This window comes from Schistocerca serialis, chromosome 5 (genome assembly GCF_023864345.2).
Source record: "Schistocerca serialis cubense isolate TAMUIC-IGC-003099 chromosome 5, iqSchSeri2.2, whole genome shotgun sequence".
NCBI classification, from domain to species: Eukaryota; Metazoa; Arthropoda; class Insecta; order Orthoptera; family Acrididae; genus Schistocerca; species Schistocerca serialis.
The window spans coordinates 749,641,720-749,662,909 of NC_064642.1; the positions used below are offsets into that span (position 1 = coordinate 749,641,720).

Sequence of the window (21,190 nt, forward strand, 5' to 3'; positions counted from 1 at the left end):
GAGTAGTCTGCCCCACATTTGCGTGGAACACAATACACACCTGGCTTTCATCTCTAAAATTACAAATATGACTTCTTCTCTTTTTACTGGAGCAGAACTAAACTGGGTATGATGTTTTCATAGGAGTCTACCAGTCTTTCCAGAGATTCCACCAGCATAAGATAGATGAGCAATTCTTGGCTTCTTTCTTTTTTTCTTTCTCACTCCAGCCTCTTCCGGAGGTGTTCATGCTTTTGACTGCAATGCTCACTCAGTTTGTGAATCTGAGTACCCTTTCCTTCAGAACTCTTCAGCAAGGCTCTCATTGTCTGCTGCATTGAACTGTATGGAATAGAGTATTTAGCACCATGTTTTTTGTGAGATGGTAATAGCTTCAGGCATGGCGATAAAGGTCAATGTGCATGGGCTTTTTATATACACTGTGATCCAAGGATCTAGCCTTCTCCTGTTAACTAACACTTCAAGAAAACGTAGCTGAGCATGTGTTTACAGTTCCAAAACAAATTTTATATGAGGCTGGACAGAGTTTAAATGCTCCAGAAACCCTTCGGTTCTTTCCATTCCATGTGGCCATGCCACAGAGGCGTTGTCCACATATTGATAGAAAAAATGTGTGTTTGAACTTTGAAAATTCAAATACAGTTGCTTCAAAGTCTTCCGTGTATAGGTTCACCACAATAAGTGATAACAGACTCTTCCCATTGCTAGGCCATCAGACTTCTCATAATATTTTCCATCAAAATTGAATAAGTTGACATGAGAACGTTCCTAAAAAGTTAAGTGAAACAATAGTCAAGCTTTTCTGCGGTTAGTTCCAGGGATTCGGGAAGTTGGACTCTTGTAAAGGAGAAGACCACATCAAAGCAACCATAATATCCATATCCTGCAGTCACAGTGTACAAATTGAGTAGAGCTGTAAATGTAGTGTTTGCATTTCCTCATGTATCCACTGAGACTGTGTTACAGGTACTCGCATTTTGCCAGCTGGTATGTAGGTGCATGAGTGTTACTAATTGTGGGTCGTGTAAGAATTCCTTTCTTGTTCTCTTAGGAAGCTCAGGTAGCAAATAGTGTTCTAAGATTCTTAACGATGTGACAAGACACTTATCAAAGAGATTTTGTTACATCTCTGTGTGATAGTGATAGCTTCATCGCTATTTGAAACTTTATCTGAAACTGATTTGAAACTGGCAGCTATGTGCATGGGCTGCACCTGTGCTGTCCAGCAAGGCAGTGCAGCGGATGAGCAGAGAATGGCAAGCTGTAGGCTGTATGACGTGTGACCTGCAGCCACTTGGCGGCAGGTGCCATGGTGTGTGCATTGATGAAACCACAACATCACGTACAAACTATCTTAGGAGACATGCGATGTCAAAAGTGTTATTACCTTTAATCACCAATAATTGTGTGGATATTCAAACACACTCACTTTGAAACAATAGCTGGTTACATGATAACAACTCAGTATCTCTTATTCGACTGCCGTGCCGTGACATGCGGCCGGCGCCGTTCGTAGCTAGGTGGCGCTCCCGCGCTCAACCGAGTTGCGGAGCGCCTCTATCACCGTTTACGGGTACTGTCGTGGCGGCACTGCTAAATGTCGTGGCACTGTCGCAACACTTTTCCTCCCTTGAAAAAAAAAAAAACACTCACTTCCTTGGAGACATGGACAGTGCAGAGACATCCATGGCCTCTTGTGAGGCCCCGAGAAGATCCTGCGGAGGGACACGAGAGTATGGTCGAAAATGTCCAGGACAGAAGCTCGTGCGTGGAACATGCCTCCTGGACAAGATAATGGGTGAAAACCCGGAACAGCATCCATAGGTGTCGTGGACCTGGGGGTGTGCTCCAGCGAGATGGGTCCCAGAGATAGCGGCGTCGCGACTGGGGCCGGTTCCGGCGTACTCGGAAGCGGTAGCGACGTCGGCTGCATCAACACGTACGGCAGATCGGCAGCAGCGACAGGGCTGGCTTCTCGGGCTGGTGGAGGCGAAGGAAGGGGCGGTGGCATAGGCGTGGCCACCACTCGTGGGCGCATCTGGTCGTAATGGCGAACAACCATGCCGCCGTCCGTACGTATTTCACAAAGCCGGCGGCCGCGAAGAGCCTTGACCACCCCTGGAATCCATTTAGGGCGAGATCCATACCCTCGTGCCCACACGTCGGCGCCCACCGAGTATTTTCCCGCACTAGGGGACACAGCACAAGGCCTGACAGGGTGAAGCAGGTGCAGTAGAGAGCGCGGTTGGCGGCCATGCAAGAGTTCAGCAGGGCTGTGATCACCCAGAGGTGTGAAGCGATAAGAACTCAGAAATTGCAGCAGAGCGTCATCTGTGGAAAAATCACTAAGGAATTTTTTCATCTGGCTTTTGAAAGTGCGGACAAGGCGCTCGACCTCCCCATTCGATTGCGGATGGAAGGGCGGTGCTGTAACATGATGAATCCCTTGTCCAGTACAAAAATCACGGAAGGCCTGCGAAGAGAACTGAGGGCCATTGTCTGTGACGAACGTGGATGGAAGACCTTCTAGCACAAAGATTTTGGACAAAGCCAGCGTCGTCGCCGCGGTGGTGGGCGACGGACATCGAACAGCAAACGGAAACTTCGAGAAGGCTTCAATCAACAGTAGCCAATAAGTACCGAGGAAGGGGCCGGCAAAGTCAGCGTGCACCCGTTCCCATGGCTGCGCCGGATCAGGCCACGGAGAGGGCATTGTACGAGGTGCAGCCAGTTGTTAAGCACACTGACCACACGCAGCAACCATGTGGGCGATGTCCGAATCAATACCGGGCCAAAAAACGTGCCTGCGGGCCAGGGACTTAGTCCGAGAAATACCCCAATGGCCTTCATGCAACAGTTTGAGAACATCTTTGTGAAGAGAGGCTGGCACCAATACCCGTGGAGATGCGCCATCCGTGCCCAGAAGAACAACACCATCACGAACAGACAGACAAAGGCGCAAGGCATGGTAGTTGCGAAGGGGATCCAATGCCTGGCCCTTGGTCCTGTCCGGCCAACCCCGTTGAACAAAAGCGATCACCTGACGCAGGACCGGGTCCCGCGCAGTAGCCGATGCGACCTGCGAACCTTTAAGTGGAAAACCCTCGACCGCACGACGTTCTTCCTCATCAATGTGGAAACAGAGTAGTTCATCACGATCGAAAACTGGGTCGGGGCCCATCGGCAATCGCGACAATGCATCAGCGTTGGCGTGCTGGGCCGTGGGGCGATAGTGAATCTCATAGTGAAAACGAGACAAGTATAAGGCCCAATGTTGCAGGCGGTGAGCTGCCTTATCCGGAAGCGACGCCAATGGGCTGAACAGAGAGACCAGCGGCTTGTGGTCGGTGATGAGGTGAAACTTAGAACCATACAAAAAAACGCTGAACTTTTTTAGAGCATAAATGATAGCGAGCGCCTCCTTTTCAATTTGAGAGTAACGCCGTTGCACATCGTTGAGGGTCTTGGAAGCATAGGCGATGGGTCGTTCCGACCCATCCTCATACTGATGGGCGAGAACAGCCCCTAGGCCATACTGGGACGCGTCAGTCACCAGAACCAAGTGCTAACCCAGACGGAATGTGGCTAGACAAGGCGCCGACTGCAAATGAGCCTTCAGGCGGACAAAAGCCTGCTCACACTCGTCGGACCAAAAGAAAGGGACGTTTTTGCGTAACAGCTGATGCAGAGGATGAGCTACCGCTGCCGCAGATGGAATGAATTTGTGATAATAAGCAATCTTGCCTAGAAACGCCTGAAGTTCTTTGACCGTAGACGGCCAGGTTAGAACGTTAATGGCCGCAATGTGCTGACGTAGAGGACGTATACCCTCACGGGACAAGTGGAAACCAAGATACACAATGGTAGGTTGGAATAACTGTGACTTGTCCAGATTGCACCTCAGCCCAGCCGAATGCAAAACCCGAAACAGTGAACGCAAATTGCGAAGGTGCTCCTCAGTGGAGGCCCCCGTGACAACAATGTCATCCAGATAGTTTATGCAGCCGGGAACGGAAGCCGTGAGCTGTTCCAAAAACTGCTGAAAAATGGCCGGCGTGCTAGCGACGCCAAATGGTAACCGCTGGTACTGATACAGCCCACACGGAGTGTTGATGACGAGAAATTCCTTGGAAGAAGCATCCAACGGCAACTGGTGGTACGCCTCCGATAAGTCAAGTTTGGAAAAGAAGTGGCCCCCAGCAAGCTTGGTAAATAACTCCTCAGGACGGGGAAGAGGATAAGTGTCAATGAGGCTCTGAGCGTTGACAGTGGCTTTAAAATCACCACACAATCGCAGACTCCCGTTTGGTTTAGAAACCACCACGATTGGCGATGCCCATTCGCTGGAGGTAACAGGAGGGAGAATCCCTGAAGCAGTTAACCTGTCTATCTCAGCCTTGATAGGTGCACGCAATGCCACCGGAATAGGGTGTGCCCGGAAAAACTTAGGGCGAGCTGTAGGTTTAAGAGTAATGTGGGCTTCAAAATCCTTGGCATGACCCAGACCAGCAGAGAACACGGACGAAAATTCAGAACACAATCCATCCAGCTGTTGGTACGAAATATCCTCAGATATGAGGTGCACATCATCATCATTGGAGAACCCGAACAACTGGAAAGCATCATAACCGAACAGGTTTTCAGTGCCCACAAGATCCACCACATAAAACGTGTGGGGCCTAACAACAGACTTGTAGGCAGTGGAAGCATCAAACTGGCCAATGATAGGAATTTTCTGTTTATTATAAGTTCTCAGATTTCGCGTAACTGGAGACAAAGGAGGGGAGCCCAACTCCAAATACGTGCGAGAATTAATGAGAGTTACTGCAGAGTCAGTGCCCACTTGCATGTGAATGTCTTTATCCAGAACACGAACAGTAACAAACAACTTATTTATTTGAGAAAGCACACAGTTAACATCCATGTCCGACGCCTCGTCCTCGTCGACAAGAACTTTAGGGGAGTGACACACAGAAGCAATGTGGACTTTTTTCCTACATGAATTACACGTGGCCCGACATTTTGGACACGCGGCCCTGTCATGCTGTGCGAAACAACGTGGGCAAGAAGGAAATGCGGAACGAACCTGCTTCTGTGGTTGCTGTTTTCGCTGCGAGCGTTGCGGCCCAACGCGACGTTATTTACGCGAGTGAACCGCCGCCACATCTTCGTTCTCCTGTGAAACAGGTAAATTGTCCGTGTCGAAAGTTGACTGTACAACGCCTGCATCACACCACGCGTCTATTAGCACGCCAGCAGCGTGAGACACTTCAAAGGATTGAGCGATGCTTAGAATTTCCGACAACGATGGGTTTGGCAGTTGTAGGGCACGTTGCCGAACTTCTTTATCAGGAGCTACCTGTAGAATAGCATCCCTAACCATTGAATCAGCATAAGACTCATGATGAGTGTCCGTGACAAACTGACATTTCCTACTCAGACTGTGTAGTTCCGCCGCCCAAGCCCGGTAAGATTGATGGGGCTGTTTACAACACTGGTAGAACGCCACGCGGGTGGCAACGACGTGTGTGTTTTTTCGGTAATAGTTAGACAATAAGTCACACATTTCTTGGAAGGACAGAGAGGCAGGTTCCCGCAGAGGGGCTAACTGAGATAGCAGCTGATAGATCCGTGGGGAAATCCAAGATAGAAATAACGACTTACACATAGAAGCGTCGACAACACCAAAAGCCAAGAAGTGTTGCCACAAACGCTTCTCATAATCCTCCCAGTCTTCAGCGGCCTTGTCGTAAGGAGGGAATGGAGGTGGAGAAGAGAAAGACAGACGATGAGTAAGCGACGTCGACAACGCCTGAATAGCAGCCGTCAGCTGTGTTTGTTGTTCAATGAGCGCTTGCATAAGCTGTTCCATGTCTGCCCCATCACGAACACACAAATCCACAATGCAGTGAAAATATCCCATCCTCTTCGCCAAAAAGTGTTATAACCTTTAATCACCAATAATTGCGTGGATATTCAAACACACTCGCTTAGAAACAATAGCTGGTTACATGATAACAACTCAGTATCTCTTATTCGACTGCCGTGCTGTGACATGCGGCCAGTGCCGTTCGTAGCTAGGTGGCGCTCCCGCGCTCCTCCGAGTTGCAGAGCGCCTCTATCGCCGTTTGCGCGTACTGTCGTGGCGGCACTGTTAAATGTTGTGGCACTGTCGCAACAAAAACAAAATACCTGAAATCATACTCAGAGTTGTTGAAGAGTGTATGAGGTCATTTCCCACATATGTCTCATATTAAGAACATCAGTATTTTCATCATAACATTAGATTTACAATTAGTTACATAAACCTGTTGTCAGGAAATCTTCAAGGATGTAGAACATAATGGCCACCCTCCTGGGCCAAAGTCAAAGAAGACAGAGAGAGAACATACAGTACACATTTACAAAAAAGGAAGGAAAATATATTCCTATATTCCTCCCATAGATCCTAAATGAAATTGCTCTCATGGATGTGATAAAAGCTCAAAAATTTAAGAAATATTTTCAGATAAGAGGTAGTAAAAAAATTTCTCACAAACACATTGATGTGTATACTCTGAAGTGCCTGAGATAATTGTTAGGCTATTGTTGCCATGCATCATCAAACAAAAAGCAGTTTACAAGATTTACTTACATTAATCACATTACTGCAGTGAGTATGTGCAGCAGTTAGATTTTACATAGCACTCACTTACATGTTATAGAGTAAAGTGCAGCATGCTCAGTTTTGAGGTAGAGAGGTCAACCAGGAACAGATTGAATACGCACAGAGGATTAAAAACCATTGGTCTGGTACACTGGGCAGACTGAATATGGTTTGTAGGATGTTTTCCACAAATGTTTAGCTTATAGGGAATTGCAAGAAATTCACTTTTGTTTGTTAAAAATTCATAAGTCGCTACTTATTTTGACTTTAGACAGAATCTGAACGTAAGCATTGTCAATGTTTGATTCTGTATTATTATATTAGCATGTATCGAGTCAGTTCACAATAATGTCCAGTAGCCTGAGCAAACTTTCAGTTAATGTGAGCAGATTTTGGCTTAAATGAAAAATGCTAATAAAACAAGAACCATGTGAATGTGCCTGGTCTTTGGCTACAAGCGGTAAAAATCTTTTGCAAAAAAAAAAAAAAAAAAAAAAAAAGCTGTGTCAAAAAAAGCCAGGCTGACTACACAGGTATATGCATCATAAGTGCTGTGACAATAGCTTCTATTCAGTCTGATTGTGAAGGAAATGCTATTACATGGCATTCGATAAGAAGAATCCAATTAAATAAGTTCACTCCTTTCATCATGTGCTTCAAAATGACTTTGGCAAAGATTTGTATTTTTACGAAGGTCATGTATTGAAACAATTTTTTTCTCCAGCGGTGTTGAGCTGGATCATTTGTACAATGATTCAATCAATACTGACTATTTGCTAAATGCAAGACTGGCAGGCTGCCGTATACCACCCAGACACCATTTGTTCATGGATGATGTAAAGCATGATAATGAATCAGCAAGAAATTCATCAGGATTTCACAGAGAATGAAGGTGAAGCAGAGCAAGAACTGCTTGTGACAGAAACAAGGTCTTTCTGAGAGAAATATTGAAGCACCAGTTGAAACAGTTGAAAACTTTTGTGGCGGTGTTCGTAGCGACAAGCAATTCGCTGTAGAAACGGCTTACGAAGTCACCGCCACACTTTTAATAGCGGGCCGACCGGTCCGCTGGAACAGTGAACAGAAGATGAAAACCCAAACACTCTGATTAAATAAAAGTCGGTACTTATCTTTACTAACGATGATACAGAAACACAGTAGTGACTCCGTGTCCACAGAAATCTGTCTAGTTCGAGTCGGAGCGGCTAGGTCAGCGTCGGCTGACGACAAACAACAACTCTGCTGCGATGAACACACAACTGACTAGCAAGTACACAATTCGGTGGCGAGTATACAACTGAGCGGCGAATACAGAACTGTCCTAGCGCTCACGACTCCAGTGCTTAAGAAGCCAGAAGCCAGCGGTGGCGCGCGCAGACTTGCGGCGATTTCCTGTCTCGCTGGCGCTGCTTATGCGGATGGCGTCCGGACTTTGATGCTGCCAACCTTTTGGCAGCGGGCTCGGTTGGCATTACTGGCTAGGATATAACAAAAACAGTGAAAAATCTTTAGAGGATAGTGACCAAGACTGAGCCATGCATAAGACAACAGAATCAGAAGATTCTGATTCTGTGATATAATGGACAGTGACAAAGACTGAGCCGCACATAAGATGACAGTTTTCGTAGTAACAATATTATGAAAAGGATAGTTGCTGCTCATCATATAGCGGAGATGCTGCGTCACAGAAAGGCACAACAAAAAGACTATCAGAAAGTTAGCTTTTGGCCAACAAGGCTTTTGTCAAAAATAGACAACAGACACACACTCTTACACTCACACAAATGCAACACACACACACACACACACACACACACACACACACACACATGAAAGGCTTTTCTGGCTGAAAGCTCACAATCTGACTGTCTTTTTGTTGTGGCTATTTGTGACTCAGCATCTCTGCTATATGTTGAGTAGCAACTATCCTTTTCATAATATTGTTACATTCCATCCTAGATATTCCATTGTTTAATTTTCATGGTAAAAATTTTAAGTGTGTCCTAAAAATGTGATTGTCTGAAAAATCAGATCATAACAATAAAGCAGACTTCTAGAATTTATCGTCTAATAATCTTTTATTGGAACAACCAACTTTGAACAAATATTACTTTTCCACTACAGGATCCTTATGGCAAAATAATGAAAATGACATAAGGCCTTTGTATAGCTTGAAAAATGTTCTAGCTCACCCTTTTTTCATAAGGAAAAATGTACCTTAATACAATACTGTAAGCTTTTACTGTTACTGAATGACTTTAATGTATCACTTTCAAATTCATAGCCTTTTATGTCAAAGTTAAGAAAAAGTAGCTTTTATCACTTAGCTTCTGAGCCCTGCAATTGGGTTCTCAAAACAAGATCACATTTCATTTGCACCTAATCAGACACTGACAGTTGATCAGCAGACTAGAACAATGTATGACACTGTCAGGTGCTCATGCTCCCTGACCCATACTGACAGGTCCAGCTGTTAGAAAGCTACATTCAAACTAAAACTGTGTGTAACTGAGACAGTCTGTTATTTGTTGACAAGACACATGCAGTGTTATGGCAATGCCAAGTCGATGACAAACATCAAAATTCTGGGTGTAGCACCAAAGACTGTTGGATCATCTCAGTATTTTGTATATTGATGAAGATATTGATATGGTGGCACATTTCATGAATCACTCTACTTTTTATTCATGATGTTCAGATGCTTTGTTTTTCACCTTGGAATTTCTTACATGGGCTGTCCATCAAATTAAACATTATTCATTTCCTTGCACCATCTTATCACTTAATGGTCTCTTTGTGTGATTGAGAAGTATATGGTAACATTCACAAAAGTATCCTGAAGCAACAAGAAATAGTTAAGTCTCATTTGGATAGAATGTTTCCACGTATCTATCAGGCCAGATATTCCTTTCTATTTACTTAAAATGAAATTTTAAGAACTGTATAGGTAACAGTAGTTGCATAATTTTGTTCATCATATTTGATGTTTTAAGAAAGTCTGCAACTGTGTCATTCATGATTTAGATAGTGAAAACTACACCAGTTACTTATTTTTTGTTGCTTAGCACAGTGCATTTTGAGAATTTATCCTCATTTTCAAGTACATTTGTTTACGTGAATATGTTTGGTGCCTCCCTTGCACCTTTTTGAGGTTAGACTGCAATTGAAAAATCAGACAAATGCTAACATTAGTAGTAAAAAACATCAAAGATTCATTTTGCCCAAACTTCAAAAAGATGCAAGAGAGGCAAAAAATCACAAATGCAAACAGCACCAAATATCTTGTAATTAAGTTTTCCTTGAGACATTTAAGTCTTGGCTTTATCTACGATAATGATGTAAGCTGAATGAATGAATTAAAATTTGTGCCACAGCCCAGACTTGAACCTGGGTTTCCTTGCTTACCAGGCAGAAATGCTGACCATTACACCACCATAGCACTATGGCTAACATTGCTGACCAGACTACTCAAGTCCAATGCCCTCCCCAACTCAAACTTCAGTTCATATCTTCAACTTATTTTCCACCTAAATCGTCACTATTGGCAGGGCCCTCTGGCATTGGAATAGCACTGCAGCATTGGACATAATGGAGAAATCATGTACCTCAGGTAATTTAGGGGAATAATAAGCTGAAGATATGAATTTAAGTTTATGCTGGGGAGAGCATTGGATTTGGTTAGCCATGCAGCAATGTTAACCATAGTGCTATGGGGGTGTAACGGTCAGCATTCCTGCCTAGTAAGCAAGGATACCCAGGTGCAATTCCTGACTAAGGCACAAATTTTAATTCATTTATTCAGCTTACATCATTATCACTAAATATATTGATGTAAGCAAATACACAAATGCACTTGAAAATTAGAAACAGTTCTTGAAATGGGTTGTGTTAAGCATTAAAAAATAAGTAACTGGTCCAGTTTTCTTTATCTAAATTAGTAGTTGCATAGTTTTTTTTCTGAAACTTAAATAGATTTTTCAGGTGAAATATTATTGTCACATTATGTACAACATAATCATAATTCATAGATCCCTTTGTACCTGTAAAACTTTCAGTTCTTAATTTCAGTCACTTTTTTCCTTCCCTGTTTAAAGAACTACTACTCTATTTCAGATTATGCAGTCAAATCACCATCTGCAGTTGATTATTCTGATATTACGGAACTTGCGGAAGAAGAGCTTGCGGAGGCAAACTCGGTTCTGCAGCAGCAGGCAGGGAAGGTAGATGACAGTACTGACTATGATGCTGATGATGAAGGGACAGGACTTAAGTCAGATACTCAGTTGATGCCTCCACCAGCAATGCCGGTTTTAGGCAAGGATGCAACTGCTGCGGAGAGAGCTGCAGCAGAAGCTGAAGCAAGAAAGCGCAAACTTGAAACTCCATTAGCTGCCATGCTGCCATCAAAGTATGCAGATGTTGATGTCACTGAACTATTCCCAGATTTCCGCGTGGATAAGGTGAGCTTTGTATACTTTTGGAAACACTTTACTATGAGATTTTATGCCGCTAAATCCAGGATTTAAAATGTAATGGAAAAATTTTGTTTTAGCAAAAGTTACCCATTTTTACAATAAGTGACACTGCAGTACTGTTCTTGCTATATCTCCCCCCATAAAGGACATGGTCATGCAAACATGTGACCTCAAATTCAGCACTGCAGTTGTTATTTCATCCAGTGTCATAATAGTATCACCATCTCCTCATCCAGTTGTGCAACAAGCCCATCAAATTCTCACCTCAAGGGACGAAATCACATGCTACACAATTGGTAGACCAAAAAGGACAGAAGGACTATTCCCATGAAGGCTTCCTATGTTCCTCCAGCCAACAAACATCTGAGACTTCCTCTACCAATTGGGAAGGCTCCAGGAAGTCAAACAAAGGCAAATGGTCTTTTCTTTCGCTGACTCAGAGATCCTCTTTGACAATGTCGCCACGTAACACCCTCACCCGGCCGACCACCGCATCACTGGTGTGCAAAGCCAACCATTTTTCTGCCCTGGACTCTGCAGATTGATGGAGGGAGAACGTCGATGCCTCTGAAGATCTCATGAAGCAAGATCCTCCAGTCTCTGTGCACTGTAGCAGTGAGTCTTTGAAGGCTGGCACTTGACAGCTTCTGAGGTGACACCCCATCATTTTTCTCTCCTCTCCATTCCTCATTATGACTCTCTTTCAATGGAACGTTTGTGGCATTCGTGTCCTTCGATCAAACAAAGAGGATTTACAGCTGCTCGTATAACTGCAGCGTCCATTTATTCTCTACCTCCAGGAAACAAAATTGTGTTCTCACAACCGCTTTGTGCTCTTGCATTTCTTCCCAGTCCATTATGACGGCATTCCATCCCATGGGGGAGTCATGCTGCTGACACGGGATAATGTTAATAGTCAACCCATCTCCAAGGTGTTGCAGTTCTTCTTTTCCTTCCTCACTTGACCTTTTCCCTTTGTACCATTTACATACCTCCATCATTCAATGTCACCAGGACAGACTTCCTCCAGCTTATTGGGAAGCTGCCTCACCCCTTTCCGCTGCTCAGTGACTTTAATGTGCACGATTCCCTTTGGGACTCTCCCAGAACCTGTTCGAGCGGTGACCTCTTGCCTGACCTTCTCAGTCAACTTAACCTCCTCTGCCTTAACACTGGAGCACCCTTGTTCATTTTAGCCTCCATGCACACATATTCCCATTTGGACCTATCCTTCTGCACTGCCCAGCTCGCCCATTGTCTCGAGTGGTCCGTTCTCTCTGACATGTAATCAAGCGACCATTTCCCATGTGCCATCCGACTGCTGACTCCTACAAATGTTATCCTTACTTCTGCAGAACATTGCATTCCTCGCACTTTCTCCTTACCACGCCATGTCCTAGTCCATTGATGGACTCATACATGCCATGATGCAATTCGCACATGGAGGTGTGCTCTCTGCATTTTTAACAGTCTTCCTACGATGGCAGACAGCATTCATTATAAACAGTTGCATGCACAATGTCTTCGCATTCTTCGGGATAGCAAAAAAGCTAGCTGGATTTCATTTACTGTTCTTTTAACAGTTCCACTCCCTCCTCCCTTGTGTGGGCCAACCTCCAATGGCTCTCTGAGACTGAGATCCATTCCCCAGTTTCCAGCCTGACAGTAGCAGCCGATGTCATAGTGGATCCTATTGCCATCTCCAACACCTAGAGCTGCCATTTTACAAACATTTCAAGCTCCTCCCACTATCACCCTGCCTTCCTCAATTAGAAACAAGTGGAGGAGGCTTGGGAAACACCCTTCTTTTCTCAGAATCATGAGTACTACAATACCGCCTTTACTATGAGGGAGCTACATCACACTCTCACTTCATCCCAATACTCTGCCCCAGGGCCAGATGATGTTCTCATTCAGATGTTGCAGCACATTTCTTTTGTGGGCAAGCACTTTCTGCTTCATACGTACAACCGCATCTGGGCATAGGGCACGTTTCCCAGATGCTGGCGTGGCACCACTGTCATACCTGCACCTAAGCCCGGTAAGGGCAATCACTTTCCTTCTAGTTACCACCCCATATCTCTTACCAGCTGTGTTTGCAAGGTGATGGAACATATGATTCGTGCCCGGCTGGTATGGTGGCCTGAGTCTTCCAATTTATGACTGCACAGTGTAGATTTCGGGTGTGCCATTCTACAGTTGACCATCTTGTTACTTTGTCCACCCATATCGTGAGTGGTTTTCTGCAGAAATCCCAGGCTGTGGCTGTGTTTTTTGATTTGAGAAAGGCCTACGACACCTGCTGGGGAACTGGTATCCTCCATACTCTTTACACTTCGGATTCCATGGCCGCCTGCCCTGTTACCTTCAGGAATTTTTGAAAGATCAAATTTTCAAGGTGTGTATATGTTCTGCCTTGTCGGACACCTTTGTCCAGGAAACCAGTGTGCCTCAGGGTTCTGTCCTGAGCGTCATCCTCTTTGCTATCGCCATTAAGCCTTTCGTGACCTGTCTACTGCCAGGCATCTCTGGCTCCCTTTTTGTTGATGATTTTGCCATCTATTGCAATTCTCCACGGACTTGCGTCACTGAGCAGCGTCTTCAGCAATGTCCTGATCATCTTTACTTGTGAAGCATTAACAATGACTTTCGTTTTTCCACTGACAAAATTGTCTGTATGACTTTCTGGCAGCGCAATTGGTTTCTCTCGCCATCTTTACATCGTGGACCTATTGCTCTTCCGTTCATTGAAACAATGAAATTCCTGGGGCTCATGCTTGATAGGAAACTCTCTTGGTCCTCCCATGTATCTTACCTGGTAGCCCACTGTACATGGTCCCTCAATGTCCTACATGTCCTCAATCGTTCTTCCTGAGGTGCAGATTGAACCACCCTCATCTTTTGTACTGGTTCCTTGTCCATTTGAAACTAGACTAAGGGTGCTTTGTTTATGCATCTGTATGTCTGTCCTTCTTACGCCGTCTCAACACTGTCCACCATCATGGCATCTGTTTGGCCACTGGCGCCTTTTGCATTAGCCCGGTCGAGAGTCTTTATGCTGAAGCTGCTGAACTACCACTGTCCTACAGCCGTGACTTTCTCCTCAGCAACTATGCTTGCCGTTTGTCTGTTATGCGTTGCCACCCATCCTATGCCTCTTCCTTCGATGATTCGTTTGATTGCCAGTATGGGGTGCGTCCCTCTTCTATGTTACCACCTGGAGTTTGCTTTCGGCACTTACTCCAGTGGCTTAACTTCACTCTACCTGCAACTTTCCTGGTGGGTGTAAACCCTTCACCATATTGGCTTCATGAAGGGGCCTGTGTTAACCTTGGCCTTCATTCGCTTCCGAAGGGCACTACTCCAGACTCGCTCTATTGCCTTCAGTTTCACGACCTTCGCATTGAACTTTGTGATGGTACCTTTGTGTACACTGATGGCTCTCAGACTGACCGTACTGCTGGGTGTGCCTTCGTCTCTGGCACCCACGTCTCTCAATATTAGCTTCTGGCACACTGCTCAGAATTTACAGCCAATTTCTTCACTCTGTGTCACGCCATGCAGTACATCCGGCAACACAGCCTTTTCAATTGTATCCTCGCTCAGACTCTCTTGGCACCCTCCAAAGTGTGTGTGTGCTGTACACCTTCCATACATTAGTGCAAAAGGTCCAGGAAAACTTGCTCACTCTTGGTGGAGCCACTGTGATGTTTACGTGGGTTTCAGGTCATGTCTGTCTTCCAGGGAACGAGGCTGCTGCCAAGGATGCAGTCCTTGTACCACAGCCCACAAGTTCCTGTGTTCCCTCCAATGATCTCTGTGCTGCCATGCCATCTGTCGGGAGGTGGTGTCCCTTTGGCGTCACCAGTAGTCCTCCCGTTGTGGGAATAAGCTCTGGATTATTAAGCCTTTTCCAGCGGCTTGGACGACCTCTTCTCGGCCCTCCCACCGGGAAGAGATTACTTTAATTAGATTACCTATTGGGCACTGCCTTTTTAGCCATTGTGATTTGATAAGTGGCACTCCCAGCACCACTTTGTACACATTGCACCCAAGTTTTAACTGTCCGCCATTTCCTGATGGAATGCGCATTTTTTAACCGTTTACGTTCCCGTTTGTGTTTGCCATCTGAGTTATCAGTCGTTTTAGGAAATGGATGTGCAGGCTGTTGACCGCGTTTTATTTTTTATCCGTCAAAGCAATATGGAGAAGGCCATTTAATTTTTAGTTTTGGACCTCAGTTTCTGTATGGTGTCTTTTCTATCCCTTTCTCCACGTCCCTGTCTTGTAACTGTCTTTTCTTATGTCAATTGGGATTGATGTATAGTCATTTTTCAACTCCTCTCTGTCTTCTTGTTCTATAGTTTTGACTTGGGCACGTATGATCCCCATTGTTTTTGTGCCCTAAAACAAAACAAACAAACTTCATCCCAATCCTCTGCTCCAGGGCCAAACAATATTCTCATTCAGATGTTTCAACATATTTCTTTTGTGGATAAGCACTTTCTGCTTCATACGTACAACCGCATCAGGGCAGAGGGCAGGTTTCCCAGACGCTGTCTGAAGCCACTGTAATTCCCTTACCTAAGCCCTGTAAGGACAATCACCTTCCTTCTAGCTACCGCCCCATTTCTCTCACCAACTATGTTTGCATGGTGATGGAATGTATGATTAATGCCTGGCTGGTGTGGTCGCTCGATTGTCACGATTTACTAACCACCGTAAAGCATGGATTTCGAGCGTGCCATTCTGCAGTTGACCACCTCGTCACTTTGTCCACCCATGTCATGAATTGTTTTCTGCTGAAATCCCAGACTGACCATGTTTTTCGATTTGGAGGAAACCTACAACACCTGCTGGGGGAGTGTTATCTTCCATACTCTCTACACGTGGGTCTTTTGTGGCCACATGCCCCTTTAAAAGACCGAGTTTTCAAGGTACATGTGGGTTCTGCCGTGTTGGAAAAAGGTGTGCCTCAGGGTTCCGTCCTGAAAGTCATCCTCTTCGCCATCATCACTAACCATATAATCGCCTTTTTCCCACCGGGCCCCCTTTTAGTTGACAATTTTGCCATTTATTGCAGTCCTCCATGGACTTGTGTCATTGAGCGGTACCTTCAGCGATGTCTTGATCATCTTTACCAGTGGACCATGGCTTTCGTTTTTCCACTAACAAAACCGTTTTTGTGAATTTCTGGTGGCATAATTGGTTTCTTCCATCGTCTTTACACCTTGGGCTTGTTGCTCTTCCATTCGTTGAAACTATGAAATTCCTGGGGCTCAAGCTCGATAGGAAACTTTGTTGGTCCTCCTATGTGTCTTAAGTGGCAGCCCACTGTATGGGGTCCCTCAATATCCTATGTGTCCTCAGTGGTACATCCTGAGGAGCAGATCAAACCACCCTCCTCTGTTTGTACTGGTCCCTTGTCCGTTCGAAACTCGACTATGGGTGATTTGTTTATTCGTGTGCACGTCCTTCCCTCTTATGCTGTCTCAGCACTATCCACCATTGTGGCATTCGTTTGGCCACTGACACCTTTTACACCAGGCAGGTTGAGAGTCTGTATGCATCATCTGCCGAACTACCACTGTCTTACAGCTGTGACTTTCTCCTCAGCAGATAGGCATGCCATTTGTCTGCCATGCATGGCCACCCATCCTATGCCTCCTCTTTCAATGACTCCTTTGATCGCCAGTATGGGGTGCCTTCCTCTTCTCCGTTACCTCCTGGAGTTTGCTTTCGGTTCTTATTCCGGCAGCTTAGCTTCATGCTACCTGCCACTTTCCTGATATATGCGAACCCTTCACCACCTTAACTTCATGCGGCGACCTGTGTTCACCTAGGCCTTCGGTTGCTTCCTGCCAACACTACTCCAGCCTTGCTCTTTCGCTTTCAGTTTCACGACCTTCGCACGGAACTTCATGTTAGTACCTTTGTGTACACTGAGGGCTCCCGGACTGATCATGATGTTTGGTGTGCCTTTGTCATTGGTACAGGCGTTTCTCGTATCAGCTTCCAGAACACTGCTCAGTATTTACAGTAGAGCTCTTTGCCCTGTATCAGGCCACACAGTACATTTGGTTCCACTGGCTTTTCAATTGCATCATCTGCTCTGACTCTCTGTGCCCTCCAAAGCCACTATGTGCTGTACACTGCCCATTACTTAGTGCAATGGGTCCAGGAAAGCTGTCACTTGCTCACTATTGATGGAGCTACTGTGATGTTAATGTGTGTTCCTGGTCACTTCGGTCTGACATGAAATAAGGCTGCTGCCAGATTGCAGTCCTCCTACCTCAGTCTGCTAGTTCTTACATTACCTCTGATGATCTCTGTGTTGCTGTCTGTTGGGAGTTGGTGTCACGTTGGCCTTACCATTGGTCCTCCCTTCATGGGAAGAAGCTCCTTGTTATTAGGCCTCTCCCTCGTCTTGCCGTGACGAGATCATTTTAGCAAGGTTGTAAATAGGGCGCTGTTGTTTTAGCCATCACCATTTGCGAAGTGGTGGTCTCCCACCACTTTGTGCTCATTGCGCTCAACCTTTGACGGTCTGCCATTTCCGGCACATTCTCGTTTGTGTTTGCTGTCTGAGTTATCGACCGCATTTTACTTTTTATCCATTGTAGCAATATGGTAAAGGACATTTAATTTTATCTCAGGACCTCCCGTTCTCTATGGCATATTGTATAGATCTTTCTCTATATCCCTGTTTTTAGCTGCCTTCCCTTCCGTCGATTGGGATTAATGTGTAGTCATTTTTAACTCCTCTCTTTGTCTTCGTGTTCTCCAGTTCTGACATGGACGCATATGACACTGGTTTTTGCACCCTAAAAGAAAGCAAAGCAAACAGTGCAGAAGGTCCAGGCAAAAGCGATGCCTAGATTTACAAGTTAAATGACGCATTAACAAATCTAGTCTTTGAGGACAACATACAGGGTTCTATTACTTAAGAAGTCTTGGAGGCACTCACATATCTATGAACCTATTCTGTATACTCATGCCTTTGTTATCAGTCTGCTGTGGGGCACCATGTCAAGCATTTGTGGAAATCTAGGAATGTGGAATCTACCTGTTGCCCTTCATCCATGGTTTGCATAATGTTGTATGAGAAGAGGGCAAGCTGAGTTTTACATGAGTGATGCTTTCTAAATCTTTGCTGATTTTTGGACAGAAGCTTTTCCGTCTCAAGAAAATTTGTTATATTTGAACTGAGAATATGTTAAGGAATTCTGCAGAAAACTGATATTAAGGATTTTGGTCCTAGTTTCGTGGGTCAATTCTTTTACTTTTCTTGTATACAGGAGTCAGCTGCACATTTGTCTAGCTTTTTTTTGCATAAGTATTACAGCCTTCATCCACTTGAACCTGCTTTGCTTACATTATTCATGCCGAGGTCTTCCTGTACAATTTTCACCACCTATGCTTCCCTCCATTACCAAGTGATTATTTCTTGATGCATCAGGATATTTCGTATCAGCTGATATCATTTTTAATCAATTTGTATACTTTATTTTCTTCCCAGTTCAGTTCAGTACCTTCTCATTACAGAAAATAACCTCCGCAGAAGACTTCCAAATGTTTGAATTTGTATTTGATCTTAACAAATTACTCTTTTTCATCAATGCTTCTTTTGCTGTTGTTGTCTTCTTTTTATATCGTCTCTACTTCAGCCATCATCGGCTATTTTACTATTCAAATAGCAAAATTTATCAACTGCTTTTAGTGTTCTTTTGTAATGTACTTCTCTCAGTGCCACGTGATATGGTTCAACTGCACCTCATTACTCTTGTTTTACTTACATTGATTTTCATCTTATAACCTCTTTTTCAGGCACTATCCATTCTGTTTACCTTCTCTTCCAAGTCCTTTGCCATTTGTGACAGAATTACAATCTCATCAGCAGATCTCAGAAGTATTTATTTTTTCTCTTTTCAGATTTCTTCTTAGTTTTCTTTACTGCTAACTCAATGTACCAGTTAAATAACATTAGGGGTAGGCTTCAACCCTGTCTCACTCCCTTCTCAACTACTGCATGCCTTGCATGTCCTTTGACTGGTGCAATTGCAGTTTGATTTTCTGTACAAGTTGTAGATAGTCTTTCACTTTCTGTATTTTATCCCTGTGACCTTCAGGATTTCAAAATGTTTATTCCAATCAACGTTGTCAAATGCTTTCAGTAAATCCATGAATTACGTAAATGTGGGTTTGCCTTTTTTAAATCTTATCTTTTAAGATAATTACTAAAGTCAGTATTATTGGAGCATTTCTGCATTTTTCTGGAACAAAAATTGATCTTGTACCAGTTTTTTTTTTTAAATTTCTGTCAGTATTTTGTAACCATATATTACTGAAAGATGGCTTGGTTGTATTTACACCTCTCGGCACCTGCTTTATGTTGAATTGGAATTATCACATTCTTCTTGAAACCTGAGAGTATTGCATTCCATTTGGAATAGTTCTGTTGTGGTATGTATTCCAAAGGCTCTCAATGATTCTGAGGGAATATTGTCCACTCCGGGTGCATTTATTTTCTTGACTTAGTGCTTTCAGTGCTGTCTCAAATTCTTCTCACAGTATCATATCTCCCATTGCATCTTCGTTGTTTCTATGTCCTTTTTCTGTAATATTGTCATCAAGTTTGTGTATAGCATGGCATTAGAACAAAAAGCACAATTTCTCTCAAGTCTGTCTCTCATTTTTTTCCTGTCAATTTCCAGCAATTAATTTTTAGTGTTCTGAAATCTTAGCGATTTTCTCACTCCACATACGCCTCAGTTAATCTCAGTTTTAACAATTTTTACTTCTGTTTTCTTCTTCTCTCCTCCGTCTCTCCCTTAGAATTTCATTTGTTCAGCTCTATAGACAACAAGGTAATTCCTGACTTTTGAAGTATGTGTTGCATTAAGTCAACCAGTAGAATTTTAGTAGATTAACCAGATGTACGTATAATGTTAAATTGATTTTACTGAAATACTCATTGACGTTCCGTTGTTTATTATTGGAAATTTTTGAAAAACTGCAGATTGTTAAAGATTCGTTGACACCGTGAGCAACACGTAGGATTGTGTAGTCTGTGAATCCATTCAAACTTTGTTTAATTGTGATAGTGTTAACTATATTATGAGAAGATATTATACTAACAACCCCGAATAGAAAAAACTAAGTCTTAATTAAAAACTGATATTAACTCTTTTGCCAGGTTCTACGATTTTCTCGTCTCTTTGGACCAGGAAAGCCAAGCAGCCTGCCTCAGATTTGGCGTGGTGTTCGGAAGCGGCGCAAACGTAGGAAACAGCAGTTGCAACAAGATAATTCTGATTCAGGATCAGATCAGGATAATATACATGAAAGGAAAAGGGGATGGACATTTAATTATGGTCCACCTCCACCTCCAGAGATGTGTGAGTCTGATGATGAGGTGAGAACAAAATTCTGTAATTCCTATCTAGCCATATGGAATTAAAAAAAAGAAAGAAAGAAGAAGAAGAAGAAGAAGAAAAAGACAACAGAAGCTTCAGTTTGCGTAATTATAATTCTGTGTGAGTTAGTTGAAAACTATAGTGTGCTACTTGCAGTAAGGTAAGAAGTGTTGTGGTCTTTATATGAGGGAAACATTCCACGTGGAAAAAATATATCTAAAAACAAAGATGATGTAACTTGCCAAACGAAAGCGCTGGCATGTTGATAGACACACAAACAAACACAAACATACACACAAAATTCAAGCTTTCACAACCAACGGTTGCTTCATCAGGAAAGGGGGAAGGAGAGGGAAAGACAAATGGATGTGGGTTTTAAGGGAGAGGGGAAGGAGTCATTCCAATCCCGGGAGTGGAAAGACTTACCTTAGGGAGAAAAAAGGGCAGGTATACACTCGCGCGCACACACAGATATCCATCCGCACGTACACAGACACAAGCAGACATTTGTAAAGGCAAAGAGTTTGGGCAAAGATGTCAGTCGAGGCGGAAGTACAGAGGCAAAGATTTTCATTTTCATTTCAGCCTCATGTTACACTTTCAACCTTCTAATACCATGTCACCTTCACAACATCCCCACAACGGCCCAATTA

At 44.0% G+C, this 21,190-nt stretch overlaps 1 protein-coding gene across 1 annotated transcript in view; it reads left to right on the forward strand.

Annotated features, from left to right (window-relative positions):
- Positions 1–21,190, forward strand: part of LOC126480802 (transcription initiation factor TFIID subunit 1) — a 241,206-nt gene that overhangs the window by 14,461 nt on the left and 205,555 nt on the right. Inside the window, exons 2-3 of the mRNA XM_050104121.1 lie at positions 10,760–11,106; positions 20,318–20,536. Of these exons, the coding sequence (XP_049960078.1) occupies positions 10,760–11,106; positions 20,318–20,536 (566 nt within the window). The remainder of the gene's footprint in view (positions 1–10,759; positions 11,107–20,317; positions 20,537–21,190) is intronic.